The 16,443-nt window shown below is 42.0% G+C and overlaps 1 protein-coding gene across 1 annotated transcript in view; it reads left to right on the forward strand.

The window, feature by feature from the left end:
* Positions 1–16,443, forward strand: part of LOC124269234 (tyrosine-protein phosphatase non-receptor type 13-like) — a 223,031-nt gene that overhangs the window by 13,622 nt on the left and 192,966 nt on the right. Inside the window, exons 7-10 of the mRNA XM_046704256.1 lie at positions 1,492–1,777; positions 12,797–12,847; positions 13,037–13,257; positions 16,311–16,399. Coding sequence (XP_046560212.1) covers positions 1,492–1,777; positions 12,797–12,847; positions 13,037–13,257; positions 16,311–16,399 — 647 coding nt within the window. The remainder of the gene's footprint in view (positions 1–1,491; positions 1,778–12,796; positions 12,848–13,036; positions 13,258–16,310; positions 16,400–16,443) is intronic.

The following is a 16,443-nucleotide window of genomic DNA, read 5'->3' on the forward strand; positions in this document are numbered from 1 at the left end:
TCTGACTATATCTGTGATGGTTATCTGCAGACATCTGACTGTATATATCTGTGATGGTTATCTGCAGACATCTGACTGTATATATCTGTGATAGTTATCTGCAGACATCTGACTGTATATATCTGTGATAGTTATCTGCAGACATCTGACTATATCTGTGATGGTTATCTGCAGACATCTGACTATATCTGTGATAGTTATCTGCAGACACCTGACTGTATGTATCTGTGATAGTTATCTGCAGACATCTGACTGTATATATCTGTGATGGTTATCTGCAGACATCTGACTGTATCTGTGATGGTTATCTGCAGACATCTGACTGTATATATCTGTGATAGTTATCTGCAGACATCTGACTGTATATATCTGTGATGGTTATCTGCAGACACCTGACTGTATATATCTGTGATAGTTATCTGCAGACATCTGACTGTATATATCTGTGATAGTTATCTGCAGACATCTGACGATATATCTGTGATAGTTATCTGCAGACATCTGACTGTATATATCTGTGATAGTTAGCTGCAGACATCTGACTGTATATATCTGTGATGGTTATCTGCAGACATCTGATTGTATTTATCTGTGATGGTTATCTGCAGACATCTGATTATATCTGTGATGGTTATCTGCAGACACCTGACTGTATATATCTGTGATGGTTATCTGCAGACATCTGACTATATCTTTTATGGTTATCTGCAGACATCTGACTGTATATATCTGTGATAGTTATCTGCAGACATCTGACTGTATATATCTGTGATGGTTTTCTGCAGACACCTGACTATATCTGTGATGGTTTCTGCAGACACCTGACTATATCTGTGATGGTTATCTGCAGACACCTGACTATATCTGTGGTTAACTGCAGACACCTGACTATATCTGTGATGGGTATCTGCAGACACCTGACTATATCTGTGATGGGTATCTGCAGACACCCTGACTATATCTGTGATGGTTATCTGCAGACACCTGACTATATCTGTGATGGTTATCTGCAGACACCTGACTATATCTGTGATGGTTATCTGCAGACATCTGACTGTATATATCTGTGATAGTTATCTGCAGACATCTGACTATATCTGTGATGGTTATCTGCAGACATCTGACTGTATATATCTGTGATGGTTTTTTGCAGACACCTGACTATATCTGTGATGGTTATCTGCAGACATCTGACTGTATATATCTGTGATAGTTATCTGCAGACATCTGACTGTATATACCTGTGATGGTTTTCTGCAGACACCTGACTTTATCTGTGATGGTTTTCTGCAGACACCTGACTATATCTGTGATGGTTATCTGCAGACACCTGACTACATCTGTGATGGTTTTCTGCAGACACCTGACTACATCTGTGATGGTTATCTGCAGACACCTGACTACATCTGTGATGGGTATCTGCAGACACCTGACTATATCTGTGATGGGTATCTGCAGACACCTGACTATATCTGTGATGGTTATCTGCAGACACCTGAGCAGCCACCACCTGCTGTACCTTCAACTGCGCCATGATGTGCTGGAGGAGCGCGCCCTCTGCACCGAGGAGCAAGCAGTCTGCCTGGCAGGTCTGGCACTACAGTCCGAGTTTGGAGACCAGGAGACCCTGAGCAGGAACTACTTTGTGCCGGAACAGTATTTCCCAGGCCATGTGATTCGCCGACTTGGAATGGGCGTTGTGAGAGAGAAAGGGTTGGAGGCACACAGGCTGAATGCTGGACTGCCACCAACACAATCTGAGCTTGAGTACATCAAGGTGAGAGTCTATCCACAGACACTAAATGTTTTCTTCCATCTGTATGACTGCAGTCTGTAAGTAAATATGTCTGGAATATATCAACTTGTTTGCAGATTAAATCATGATCATTATCATCAGGTTTCAGTCAGTCTCACCATACATTTCAACCAGCAGAGTTTATACTGGTGCTGCAGCCATGAAATAGTGGTATTACCATCCGTTATGAACCACAGGCTATGGGTTGTGAGTGTGATATCTTGGATTCCATAGGGGAAGAAGACACTCTATCATAACAATATTTACACAATATACATCAGATAAAAATCACATGTGATGAACATATGCCTTCATAAAGAATAAGATACACAAATGTGCCTGTCTGTAATCTTATGTGGGTATTACACAATAATACAATATAACACAGGGTACTTTACTGGTCACATGTTACAGTAATGAACAAAATGACTTCGTATATAGACTATTATTATAACGTGGCACAATAATGAAACAGACTGTAGATATAAACCTACGCTGTGGTTGACACAGTAGTGTGTCCATGCACCAAGTCTAAGTAAACTTAGGCTCAGTATTATTCGTTCCACTGCTATACTGAGTCTAACAAAACCTAGTAGAAGGTCGCGTCAGCTAACCTTTTGGACTGACCAATCAGAATACAGCTTACCAAATCGCGAAAGTTAACATTCGCACATACCGTTTGAACCTTTACCTAAAAAACTCGAACGATTCCGAATGCTATTTTATGCACGATCGCTTCCGAGTGATACACTCAATGAGTAAAGCAGTCGCTGAAAATAGCGTTTTTGTCAATATTCAAGGATGTCATCTTGCGAAAATATAAGCAAATAGTAACCATGTCATTAAGAACCCATAAGCCTACTTTCTGCATGTCAAATATCTGTTTTATGCATATTTTCATTTGTTGATAGATCAGTGTCAGCTATCAGGGAAGAGAAAATCCCCAAACCGCTTTGTAAGTCCCGGCGCACCCTAACCAGTAGTTGTTGTCTGATTGGTTAAATCCGTTCAGCCATCTCGCGTTTGATTGGATGGTCATAGGTCGCTCAAAGGTTAGCTGACGCGACCTTCTACTAGGTTTTGTTAGACTCAGTATAGCAGTGTAACGAATAATACTGAGCCTAAGTTTACTTACACTGTCCATGCACCCAGCAGCCGAGCAGCCAACACGTGCAATAATCCTACATACAACCAGCAGACAACACGTGCAATAATCCTACATACAACCAGCAGACAACACGTGCAATAATCCTACATACAACCAGCAGTCAACACATGCAATAATCCTACATACAACCAGCAGCCAACACGTTCAATACTCCTACATACAACCAGCTGCCAACACGTGCAATAATCCTACATACAACCAGCAGTCAACACGTGCAATAATCCTACATACAACCAGCTGCCAACACGTTCAATACTCCTACATACAACCAGCTGCCAACACGTGCAATAATCCTACATACAACCAGCAGTCAACACGTGCAATAATCCTATATACAACCAACAGTCAACACGTGCAATAATCCTACATACAACCAGCAGTCAACACGTGCAATAATCCTACATACAACCAGCAGTCAACACGTGCAATAATCCTACATACAACCAGCTGCCAACACGTTCAATAATCCTACATACAACCAGCAGCCAACACGTTCAATACTCCTACATACAACCAACAGTCAACACGTGCAATAATCCTACATACAACCAGCAGTCAACACATGCAATACTCCTACATACAACCAGCAGTCAACACATGCAATAATCCTACATACAACCAGCTGCCAACACGTTCAATACTCCTACATACAACCAGCAGCCAACACGTGCAATAATCCTACATACAACCAGCTGCAACACATGTCAATACTCCTACATACAACCAGCAGTCAACACATGCAATAATCCTACATACAACCAGCAGTCAACACGATGCAATAATCCTACATACAACCAGCTGCCAACACGTTCAATACTCCTACATACAACCAGCAGCCAACACGTGCAATAATCCTACATACAACCAGCAGCCAACACATGCAATAATCCTACATACAACCAGCAGTCAACACATGCAATAATCCTACATAGAACCAGCTGCCAACACGTTCAATACTCCTACATACAACCAGCAGCCAACACGTGCAATAATCCTACATACAACCAGCTGCCAACACGTTCAATACTCCTACATACAACCAGCAGCCAACACGTGCAATAATCCTACATACAACCAGCAGCCAACACGTTCAATAATCCTACATACAACCAGCAGTCAACACATGCAATAATCCTACATACAACCAGCAGCCAACACGTTCAATAATCCTACATACAACCAGCAGCCAACACGTTCAATAATCCTACATACAACCAGCAGCCAACACATGCAATAATCCTACATACAACCAGCAGCCAACACATGCAATAATCCTACATACAACCAGCAGCCAACACGTTCAATAATCCTACATACAACCAGCAGTCAACACGTGCAATAATCCTACATACAACCAGCAGTCAACACATGCAATAATCCTACATACAACCAGCAGCCAACACATGCAATAATCCTACATACAACCAGCTGTCAACACATGCAATAATCCTACAAACAACCAGCAGCCAACACGTGCAATACTCCTACATACAACCAGCAGTCAACACATGCAATAATCCTACATACAACCAGCAGCCAACACGTTCAATAATCCTACATACAACCAGCAGTCAACACGTGCAATAATCCTACATACAACCAGCAGTCAACACATGCAATAATCCTACATACAACCAGCAGCCAACATGTTCAATAATCCTACATACAACCAGCAGCCAACACGTTCAATACTCCTACATACAACCAGCAGTCAACACATGCAATAATCCTACATACAACCAGCAGTCAACACATGCAATAATCCTACATACAACCAGCAGCCGAGCAGCCAACACGTTCAATAATCCTACATACAACCAGCAGCCAACACGTTCAATACTCCTACATACAACCAGCAGTCAACACATGCAATAATCCTACATACAACCAGCAGTCAACACATGCAATAATCGGCGGGCATCACCCTTTTCCAGTACGTGGCCAGATGTCTACACCAAGCCTTTACTAAGGAAGCCTTGGGCAGTGCCTACCCTGTTTGACGGTGGCATCCGGCAGTTGTCACGTGAAGTATCTCAAGACTCCAAAGACTTGATGTTGCTCAAGTCCGTACAGACGATGAACACCATGGTGCGTCAATCAACTCAGCGTAGTCAACTAAGATCCCGTTTCTCTGGTATTCAGAGAGCCAAAGATAAGAAGGTTGCGACTTCACTTGGCGGCAACATGGGATCTTTTCGTCGTCCCAGTAACGTCAGAAGTTACTCAGGCCGAGGCAGGATCTCCAGCAGTAGCAGAAGATCCCGTTACTGAAGAGAAGGTTTGGAGCGACTGGTCGCTTCCACCCCCAGCCGTTCCGGTATAACCGTCATCCGTTGGTGGACGTCTGGGACTATACTGGGAAAATTGGAGAATACTACGGGACGATTACGTCACAGAAGTCTTACAAGAGGGCTACAGCATCCCGTTGCAGTCGACACCACCGTTGACAGATCAACCCTGGGTCTTATAGTACCTGCAACTACAGCGAGACAAGCTCACCGAAGCTGTCGAGATGTTGGTGGTAAAAGATGCAGTAGAGGTAGTCGATCAACGCGGACTGATGCCCGGGTATTATTCTCCAATTTTCCTGGTACCAAAGAAGAACTTCCAAGAGAAGTTCCGTCTAATCTTCAATATGAAGAGCTTCAACAAGGATTACCTGTTGAAACCAGAGAAGTTCAAGATGTTACATCTGCCTCAGCTGAGACATCTTATCCGACTTCATGGCCAGCATAGATCTGCAAGATGCCTATCTGCATATACCAATACATCCAGAATCACGGAAATACCTGAGATTCCTGTTCGAAGGTCGTCATTACCAATGGAAGGTACTGCCGTTTGGAATTTCGTCGGCCCCGTGGTTATTTACGCGAATAACCAAACCGATTGTCGTTTATCTACATCAGAGGGGCGTACGAAGTGCCTTCTACCTACACGACGGCATCCAGGCACATCAAGATGCAGATCAACTCAAACTACAACTGCAGTTTACGATCAACCTATTGACACAGTTGGGCTGGCTGGTAAATCATCAGAAGTCGGAGTTGGAGCCGACCCAAGATCTACAATTCTTAGGCATCAGATTCCTGACGTCAGAAAATCGCATTCTGGTGCCAGACGACCGATGGCAGAGCATCCAGTCGTGCATACCAGACGCTCTCAACAATCCACTAGACTTGAGAACATGGCAGCGAATCTTGGGTCTATTGAGGCAGAGGAAGATTACAACTTCGTCCGCTACAACGGTTCCTGATAGAGCATCTAGACGATGTCCAGAAGTTTGCCATCGCACAACATCTAAAGCAAGCCTTGCTTTAGTGGACAATAAAGTCGAATGTTTGCGGTGGAACCTATTTGAGAGAGCCAAATTACAACAGACATCTCTACGTGGATGCGTCCCTCCAAGGTTGGGGGGCACATCTCAACGACGAAGTTATGGCAGGGGCAAAGAACATCTTAGCAGACGCTCTATCCAGACCAGTACGGCCATCTCCCACAGAGCGGAAGTTACATCCGGAGGTGTTCCAGTGGATAACAGCCCAGCTAGGCTGTCCTCACATAGATCTGTTTGCGACTCGCTTCAACAATCAGGTGACAACATTTGTCTCGCCAGTGCCAGACCCGCTGGCATGGGCTGTCGAGGCCTCAGCCATATCATGGGAAGAGAGGTACTTCGCAAGATCAACCGGACGAGGGTCCTAAAACTGACTTTGGTAGTGCCTTACTGGCCAACAAGACTATGGTTCCCAGACCTCATAGATCTTCACGGCGAACCTGTACTACGACTCCCAGACTGGCCGAATCTACTCGTCCATCCTCACACCAAGCAGCGACACAGCAACCCAAAAGCGTTCCAGCTACACGTATGGAACATATCACATACTGGTTGAAGAGTCGAGGATACTCCACTAGAGCAGCCAAGGCAGTAACCTTAGCTCTATGTAGATCTACACGTAATCTATATGATGACAAGTGGAGAAGTTTTGAACAGTATGCTGCTCAACATAAGTTCACGGCCAGAAGAGCGACTAATCCACAAGTAGCAGATTACTTGTGGAATTTGAGGTCCACTAGACATCTGAAGGGTTCCACATTGTCTACTTATCTTGCAGCAATCAGTTCGGTCATCACCATGAAGACAGGGGTGAAATTGACCAAAGTGCCTGAACTTATAGCCCTGCTGAGATCATTCAAGTTAGAAGATCAACAACAGAAGTTCAGGGCACCAGCTTGGGACCTCAATATAGTACTACAGCACCTCATAAGTGAGCCGTACGAGATTCGACACTGGAAGAAGGGAAGCAGTCCATCTAGGCCTTAGATGGGACTTTATAGCCAAGAATCAGCTGCTGGGACAACCGGATCGTCAATTTTACGTTCCAGCATTATCAACTATCTTGGGTCCACAGGACACTCAAGATCTATCACTATGTCCGGTCAGAGCGCTGAAAATCTACTTGCAGAAATCTGCTATGAGAAGGAGGAAGTTCAAGCGTCTATTTATCCCGCTATCACCCGCTACGACGGTAGAAGTCTCCCGTACTACGGTCTCCTTTTGGATCAGAGAGGTGATCTTAAGGGCCTACAAAGCAGCAGGGTTAGAACCTCCAAGATCATCTAACCCTCATGAAGTAAGAGCATTGGCCTCGACACTCGCCCTACATTGAAACTGCTCAATATCATCTATAATGGAAGGCTGCTTTTGGAAGTCAGACACTGTCTTCGCTAACCACTACCTGAGAGACATCCCCACGGAAGATGTATCTGGTATACATCAATTCGGCCCTCTAGTCGTAGCGCAGCAACTCACTATGGCGGCCAGACGATGAAGAATCTCACCCTTGTCACGCAGACTCGTTGACGCCAGGCAACTGTTCCATTGCCATCGGCTAAGAGTCCATGTTCCCCTGTTTTACGAGATAAAACAGAGCATGAGTGATACATAGACTCAGTTATGGTAATGTTCTTGCCTTAACAGATGGGTTGCGATACCAGTTTCGGTAATGTTCTTACCGTAAACATATTGGATCGTTGCAGAATATCTAGACAACACAATGTCTAGTATGCTAAATCCACAAAGCTTAAGAAGTTTACTTCTAATACGAATGTATAAGAAGGTGGTCCCCCAATTAACATCAAGATAATATTGAAGTTAGCCGCAGATGAAGAAAATTCCCAGGGGGTAAATCGAGCGAACGCTGACGTGAATACAATCATGCAGGGAATCCCGTAGGTGGCTGACCCACCACCTATCCGTCGGTTTTAGAAAGCAAATAATCATTAGTCAGGATAAGGAAAAATATGTAATTTTCATGATAAAACTAATATTTTATACTTGTCCTGACTCATGAGATGAAGCCCTCCCAACCGTCCCCTCTCACCACACGGGTTTCCCTGTAGACCTGAGTGGGGCATATTTCGGAGAGAGTGAGGACCAAGGCATGGGAGGTCACGTGCCAGGTTTTGGCGGGAAACCAGGGGAGGTAATAAAGGGTGAGTGATTGTACGTTCGCTTCAAGGGAATTGAAAGGATTCAAGTTTCCACTTGACTGTTCGGAAGAGAGGATGAGAAAGCAAATAATCATGAGTCAGGATAAGTATAAAATATTAATTTTATCATAAAAATTACATTTTTATGTCAGTTAGAACACACATTGCAACTAACAGATCCTCCATATATACTGGTGTTTTTATGTCAGTCAGACCATGCATTGCAACTGACAGATCCTCCATATATACTGGTGTTTTTATGTCAGACCACAGATTGCAACTAACAGATCCTCCATATATACTGGTGTTTTTATGTCAGACCACACATTGCAACTAACAGATCCTCCATATATACTGGTGTTTTTATGTCAGTCAGACCATGCATTGCAACTGACAGATCCTCCATATATACTGGTGTTTTTATGTCAGACCACACATTGCAACTAACAGATCCTCCATATATACTGGTGTTTTTATGTCAGTCAGACAATGCATTGCAACTAACAGATCCTCCATATATACTGGTGTTTTTATGTCAGTCAGACAATGCATTGCAACTAACAGATCCTCCATATATACTGGTGTTTTTATGTCAGTCAGACCATGCATTGCAACTGACAGATCCTCCATATATACTGGTGTTTTCATGTCAGTCAGACCATGCATTGCATCTGACAGATCCTCCATATATACTGGTGTTTTTATGTCAGACCACAGATTGCGACTAACAGATCCCCCATATATACTGGTGTTTTTATGTCAGTCAGACCATGCATTGCAACTAACAGAGAACCTCCATATATACTGGTGTTTTTATGTCAGACCACAGATTGCAACTGTAACGGGGATGGCTCTTTTACAACGACACAACTCCGTTGAGGCTGCAAGTTCCTTTTTATTACTGTAGTTTGTATATTATAATACAAGTCTGAAACAATGTATATGAATATATAACATTCCATCAAAATACCTGTTTTATCACATTCATTCTTTTCATTGCACATTGTTCAGATAATTAACAATCACAGCTCTACCACTGAACATATAAAAATAACTCAAAATAAATTGACATCACAAAATCAATGGTTCAGTTTCATATTAAGATCCTTAGGAATTATGGAACACATTTGGCATCTTCAAACAATGAAACTTCAACGTGTCTTACCATCTATGGGACAACTTGCTTCAAACTGGCCACATGTTGTGAGGCACCAACAAAACACCAAGAACCTAAAATATGTATGTTTTAATTAGCATGGAAATGCTAATTCTCACCAACAAAAGTAAGCGTACAAACTGTTTGGACTCAAACATTAATCTGAATCAATTGTAAGTGAAATTATTGACACCAACAATTTCTAACCATAGGTCAAAATATACCTCCACCAAATGCATAAATTCAGTTTCAATAAATACTGAATTAACCTTTCAACAATTAAACATATTTTTGTAGTTTATTCCTTTTATATAAAACCAAATGTTACTAACCTGTAATTCACCAAAGTCACAATCCACCACCCATGACTTTCAAACCACCTTGCCAGGTTGGGAGAAAGACAGCAAGTGAACAAACTTCACACTTTCCAAATGCAACTAAATTCAACATCCAATCAAGATGTTGCACATCTTCAGCCAATAAAAGCCAAGGACAAGACAGCAGACCTGACCTCATTAAGACTTGGCTAATTTGCATAGGAACTACTTTTGACCCATGACCCAGTGGTGACTATAAATAAATCATGGACTTGTGAAAATGTAAACCTTTTCACTGACAATTGTATTATTGTTTAAGGTGTTATTAATTGATTCCAAACAGGAACATAAGACAAGACATATTAAAATAGATTGCTTTTCCAGAATATTTACTATTTGTATATTTTGTACTTGTTACATACTTGTATTTGTTACACACTTGTTTTGTACTTGTTACACAACTAACAGAGAACCTCCATATATACTGTTGTTTTTATGTCAGACCACAGATTGCAACTAACAGATCCTTCATATATACTCATGTTTTTATGTCAGTCAGACCATGCATTGCAACTAACAGAGAACCTCCATATATACTGGTGTTTTTATGTCAGACAATGCATTGCAACTAACAGATCCTCCATATATACTGGTGTTTTTTTGTCAGTCAGACCATGCATTGCAACTAACAGAGAACCTCCATATATACTGGTGTTTTTATGTCAGACCACAGATTGCAACTAACAGAGAACCTCCATATATACTGGTGTTTTTATGTCAGACCACAGATTGCAACTAACAGATCTTCCATATATACTGGTGTTTTTATGTCAGTCAGACCATGCATTGCAACTAACAGATCCTCCATATATACTGGTGTTTTTATGTCAGACCACAGATTGCAACTAACAGATCCTCCATATATACTGGTGTTTTTATGTCAGACCACAGATTGCAACTAACAGATCCTCCATATATACTGGTGTTTTTATGTCAGTCAGACCATGCATTGCAACTGACAGATCCTCCATATATACTGGTGTTTTTATGTCAGACCACAGATTGCAACTAACAGATCCTCCATATATACTGGTGTTTTTATGTCAGTCAGACAATGCATTGCAACTAACAGATCCTCCATATATACTGGTGTTTTTTTGTCAGTCAGACCATGCATTGCAACTAACAGAGAACCTCCATATATACTGGTGTTTTTATGTCAGACCACAGATTGCAACTAACAGAGAACCTCCATATATACTGGTGTTTTTATGTCAGACCACAGATTGCAACTAACAGATCTTCCATATATACTGGTGTTTTTATGTCAGTCAGACAATGCATTGCAACTAACAGATCCTCCATATATACTGGTGTTTTTATGTCAGTCAGACCATGCATTGCAACTGACAGATCCTCCATATATACTGGTGTTTTTATGTCAGACCACAGAATGCAACTAACAGATCCTCCATATATACTGGTGTTTTTTTGTCAGTCAGACCATGCATTGCAACTAACAGATCCTCCATATATACTGGTGTTTTTATGTCAGACCACAGATTGCAACTAACAGATCCTCCATATATACTCATGTTTTTATGTCAGACCACACATTGCAACTGACAGATCCTCCATATATACTCATGTTTTTGTCTGTCAGACCACACATTGCAACTAAGAGATCTTCCATATATACTGGTGCCTTTATGTCAGACCACAGATTGCAAGCAGCAAATTCCCCTTGTATCCTGGTGTTTACACTGTCGGTTTAAGTCAGTCAGGCCACATGTAACATCAGATACTCAATTTAAAAAGAATCGTTTTACAGCCACACTACTCATCTTACACATCCAAGCCCTCTGACATTCAGTATCTGCCTCTTGTGCATCTTCAGACATCTGTAGCCAGGGCTTTCTTCTCAAGAAGAGTAGGTCTGGCTATCAAGGCTACGCTTTGTAAGACCACCTGAGTGTTTTGCAACAAGAAGCAGAAAACATTCCAAAGTTATCATTTACTAGGAGGATTCAATCTGCCAGTAAGGGCCTCACCATAACAAGTGGCTGAGTGTCTCAAGCACCTGAGGAATACGAGGAAGTGGAAGGGTTCCACCCTACCACAGTCTTGGCTGCCATCAGCACTGTTATCTCTCCTGAGACTGGCATCAAGGTTTTCATGTTGGCTGGGCTTCAGCCCTCATATGATATTACAAACTAGTTGATCAAAAACATTCAGACCACCAGTCAGTGCCATAAGAACAAGGTGATGAGGATCTGTCAATGTTCCCAGTGAGGTACAGAAGCTGTACCTTGAGGTAACTAACGATCACTTGGAGGGGCACTTGGAAGAGTCACTGAGTTGTCCAGTTAAACTGTAAATGAGGTATAGGTGGGTAGTAGGCGTGGGTACTGGTGGCTATATCAGTGTATGGACCGGATAGCGGTTAGGCTATGGAATCAGTCAGAGAGAAAACTCAGAGCACATGGTCATTTGACCTGCCATGTGGGCAGCCATTTAATCAGAAACAAAAGAACTACAAAAACAGGATCGGAAAGCGGAATTAGGCTAATTAAAGGGTATAAAGTGGGACTGCGGAATCGGATCCACATTAAATGTTAAAACAATAGGGGGCATTTAGGGGCTGCAAACACTTTTATACATAAACAGTGCTGGCTGTTAATACCCCTTTAAAACTATACATGCATTTCAAGCCATAGGCTTTATTTGCAGCCAAATCCCTGTTCAAGATTTGTACCGCTAACTTAACAACTTTCTTGTTTGTTTTATCTTGCTTACTTACAGCATGCATCAAAATAAGCTGAAGGTGCAGCAGGAATAGTTTAATATGAATGATATACCTTCTATTCCAGAAGGCCATGAGTCTTCCAGAGTATGGGGTGCATTTCCACAAGCTGTTCAAGGTCAGTGAGAAACATGGACAAAAACTGAAAGCCCTTCATATAGAATTAACAGGAAATATATCTGGCTTTTCTGTGACAAATACTTTTAGCATCAGTCTTCATTGAGCTTGGATGGATGTAGATCTTTGCAAATTCCCATTGTTACTATTATCAGTATTGTGAAATGTGATCCATCTGATTTGTCATCAGAGCAAGAATGACACATCCAATCTGATGTATGTGGGCATTGCCAGTCATCACTTGGTGCTGGCTGAACTCCATAGCCACAAGCGTGTCATCATCCAGCATCATGCCTGGAACAGTATCCTGAAGATCTCCTTCAACAAGCGCAGGTTCAGTGTCCAGACCAAGCCAGATATGGCGAAGAGCAAGCCACCCAAGATCAACTTGTTCTCCAGCAGCTATAGGAAGTAAGTCCGTCCCACTAATCCATATGGTGTGTTAGTCACAAAGTCAATTTATTCCCTCCGCTCTTAATAATCCTAGAATATGTGTCATTTTATTGTATGGCTAGATTTGTCTGAATTGCTAACAGCTGAAGGGGTGGTGTAATTCCAGGTAGGGTCCATGCAGGAAGCAAATGTACTGTAAGTCCCCATGGTCTCTGATATTGTGATGTACCTTCAGTTGTTGGCAACCTATAGCCTGTTTTTATATTTCTTTGTTTTCTTTAATAATATTGTTTTATGATAAAATATTAGTTTTGCTTTAATATCTGTGACTCTGTTACTTCGTCAACAGCCTTTTAGTTTCTAACTTTATTGAACTCTAATGTAATATTTAAGTTGTGGTACAGAGATGACACAACTTTATGGATGATCAACTTCTTTATTTTCACAATGGCGACGTTTCGGTATAGGTTCGTATACTGTTTTCAAGCATACGGGGGAATGATGGGGTACACCAGTGTATATACTAGATTCATATGATACCAAAGCATCAAAGAAAGTGACATGATGAGCTAAAATAACATAAATGAGATGAGTAGGATTACCATGACAATTATGTCTACCGCAAACGCAGACACACTGACCAGCACATCCACTTTGACTCTAACCAGTCTCAGAACTAAAACCAGCATTATCTGCACTCTCACTCACTGAGCACTCAACCTATCCTCTGTCAACCCGGAACCTGAACTTGAACTTAAACACCTCTGGCATGTCTTCATCCAACTTAACAACTATCCCACTAAACTTGTTGACCGTGTCATTAACTCCACCCTCAACCCAGCACCCAAACCCAGCACCCAAACCCAGCACCCAAAACCAGCACCCAAACCCAGCACCCAAACCCAGCACCCAAACCCAGCACCCAAACCCAGCAACCAAACCCAGCACCCAAACCCAGCACCCAAACCCAGCAACCAAAACCAGCACCCAAACCCAGCACCCAAACCCAGCACCCAAACCCAGCAACCACACCCACCACCCAAACCCACCACCCTCAAACTTCACTCCCATTTGCATCTCATGAGAATACTACCCTACATCGGCAAAACTTCAGTCGCTTACTTAAGCAGCAAGCATGAATAGACACACACTTCTTCTCCACAGCCATACCTCTCAGGACTATCATTACGGTAAACGGCAGGAAACCCACTACAAAACAACAACAGCCTAAAGGTGTGGTCTACAACATCAGCTGCGACTGTGCCAGCAACTACATTGGGGATACATCCAGACTGCTCAACATACGCACCAAAGAACATAAGACATCCACAAACAATCAATGCAGATGCCAAATCAGCCATTTTGGAACACATCACCAAATTTCCTCAACACAACATCAACTGGGACACTGTCAAAACACTTACAAACATGATTAAACTCAGCGTAAATTGGCTGAGGCAGTCGAAATATGTCTTTTTGATCCCTCTGTTAAGAGACCGCCTCCGTGGTGTAGTGGTTAGAGTGTCCGCCCGGAGAGTGGAAGGTCGCTGGTTCGATCCCAGACCGCGTCATACCAAAAGACGTTAAAATATGGTACTTGTTGGTCCCTGCCTGGCGCTAGACAATAAAGGGTACAACAAGAACTGGTTGGCTCAGAGTCAGTATAATGTGTCTGAGTGGGGTATCCATGCTTCACTGCGGCATGGTATCTCAGTGGGCTAGCACTATAAAACCAGCTTAAGTCTGGGCTAGTACAAGCAGCCGCACATACACACACACACGCATGCACGTCATATGAGCGAAATATTCTTAAGCACAACGTTAAATCCAAGTTCACCTCACCTCACCCCTCTGTTAATAGGATTCATGGCTATTCATCCCAACAGCTTACAACCACCTAATCCACTAACAATTTATCCACTCAACCAACTCTGGCTTCTCATTGACCTCCTTAACTCGCATTCATCACCACTGTTTTCCCTCTAATTAATCCCATTATCACCTTGGCTTCTGCCTAATTAACTAACATTCTCTAATTATCCCCCGCCGCGTGTTTAGCGTGAAGCAGGGGATATAGTATTAGGCTCCATCTGTACGTGACATTTTGAAGATTTCAGCATATTAACCTGCATGTTATGCTTGTCAGCGAGATACCTCAAGAACCATTCACTGGATTTTCTTTATATTTGACACCAAGTTTCATCTAGGGAAAGTGCAAGGCCCAGTCGATTTTGGTGACCTTCACTTAATTTTCAAGGTCACAAAGACACTTTGAAGATTTCAGCATGTTAAATTTCATGTTAAGATAGTCAGCAAGATATCGCAAGAAACATTCTCTGGATTTTTTTCATATTTGACATCAAGCTTCATCTAATGAAGGTTCAGGACCCAGTCAATTTTGGTGACCTTCACATAATTTTCAAGGTCACTGCATTACTTTGAAGATTTCAACATGTTAACCTGAATTCACTGGATTTTCTTCATAGACTTTCAAGACTTCCCTTGAATGTTTTTCAGTAAGCAATTTCTTTAGTACCATTTTTGCATATTTAATACACACTTTGACATTCATGTCAAGGTCAAAGTCAGTCTTAAAAATATTTGTGTGTTTGAACAACTAAAGAGCAAGATATCAAGAGAGTTTGACTGGTCATGTTTTTGTTGACATTTAACTTCATCTTAGACTTTCATAGCTTTTTAAGTTTGATTTGATAATTTGCGGCTGGGAATTATGTCACCTTAGTGACAATGCTTGTTGTCATGGTAATCCCATTCATCTCGTTGATGTTATTTTAGCTTATCATGTAACCCATCATTCCCCCGTTTGCTTGAAAACAGTATACAAAACTATACTGAAATGTCGCCATTGAGAAATTAAAGAAGTTGATCATCCATAAAGTTTTGTCATCTCAATATTTAGATTGTTCTCGTCACGATATGGCTGAAATATTGCCGATGCTACAATAAATGTTAACTCACTCACTCATTCACCTGTCATTTCAACAGACCCACACTTGACAAATGGAAAGATAATCATTTACGAATGGTAAATTATCTCACTGTTCCTACAGGGGCCGCTACTTGCTTCAGTTTTCCACGGCTCAACATCGCTTTCAGATGAGAATGAGGACTCGCCCCAGTAACATAGAGACTTTGCAAGGTATGAGATATGATGTGTAGTTGACATTGTGACTGTGTTAGATG

The sequence above is a fragment of the Haliotis rubra genome, unplaced genomic scaffold (assembly GCF_003918875.1).
Source record: "Haliotis rubra isolate DU_JTF1 unplaced genomic scaffold, ASM391887v1 Scf1011, whole genome shotgun sequence".
In the NCBI taxonomy this organism is placed as follows: Eukaryota; Metazoa; Mollusca; class Gastropoda; order Lepetellida; family Haliotidae; genus Haliotis; species Haliotis rubra.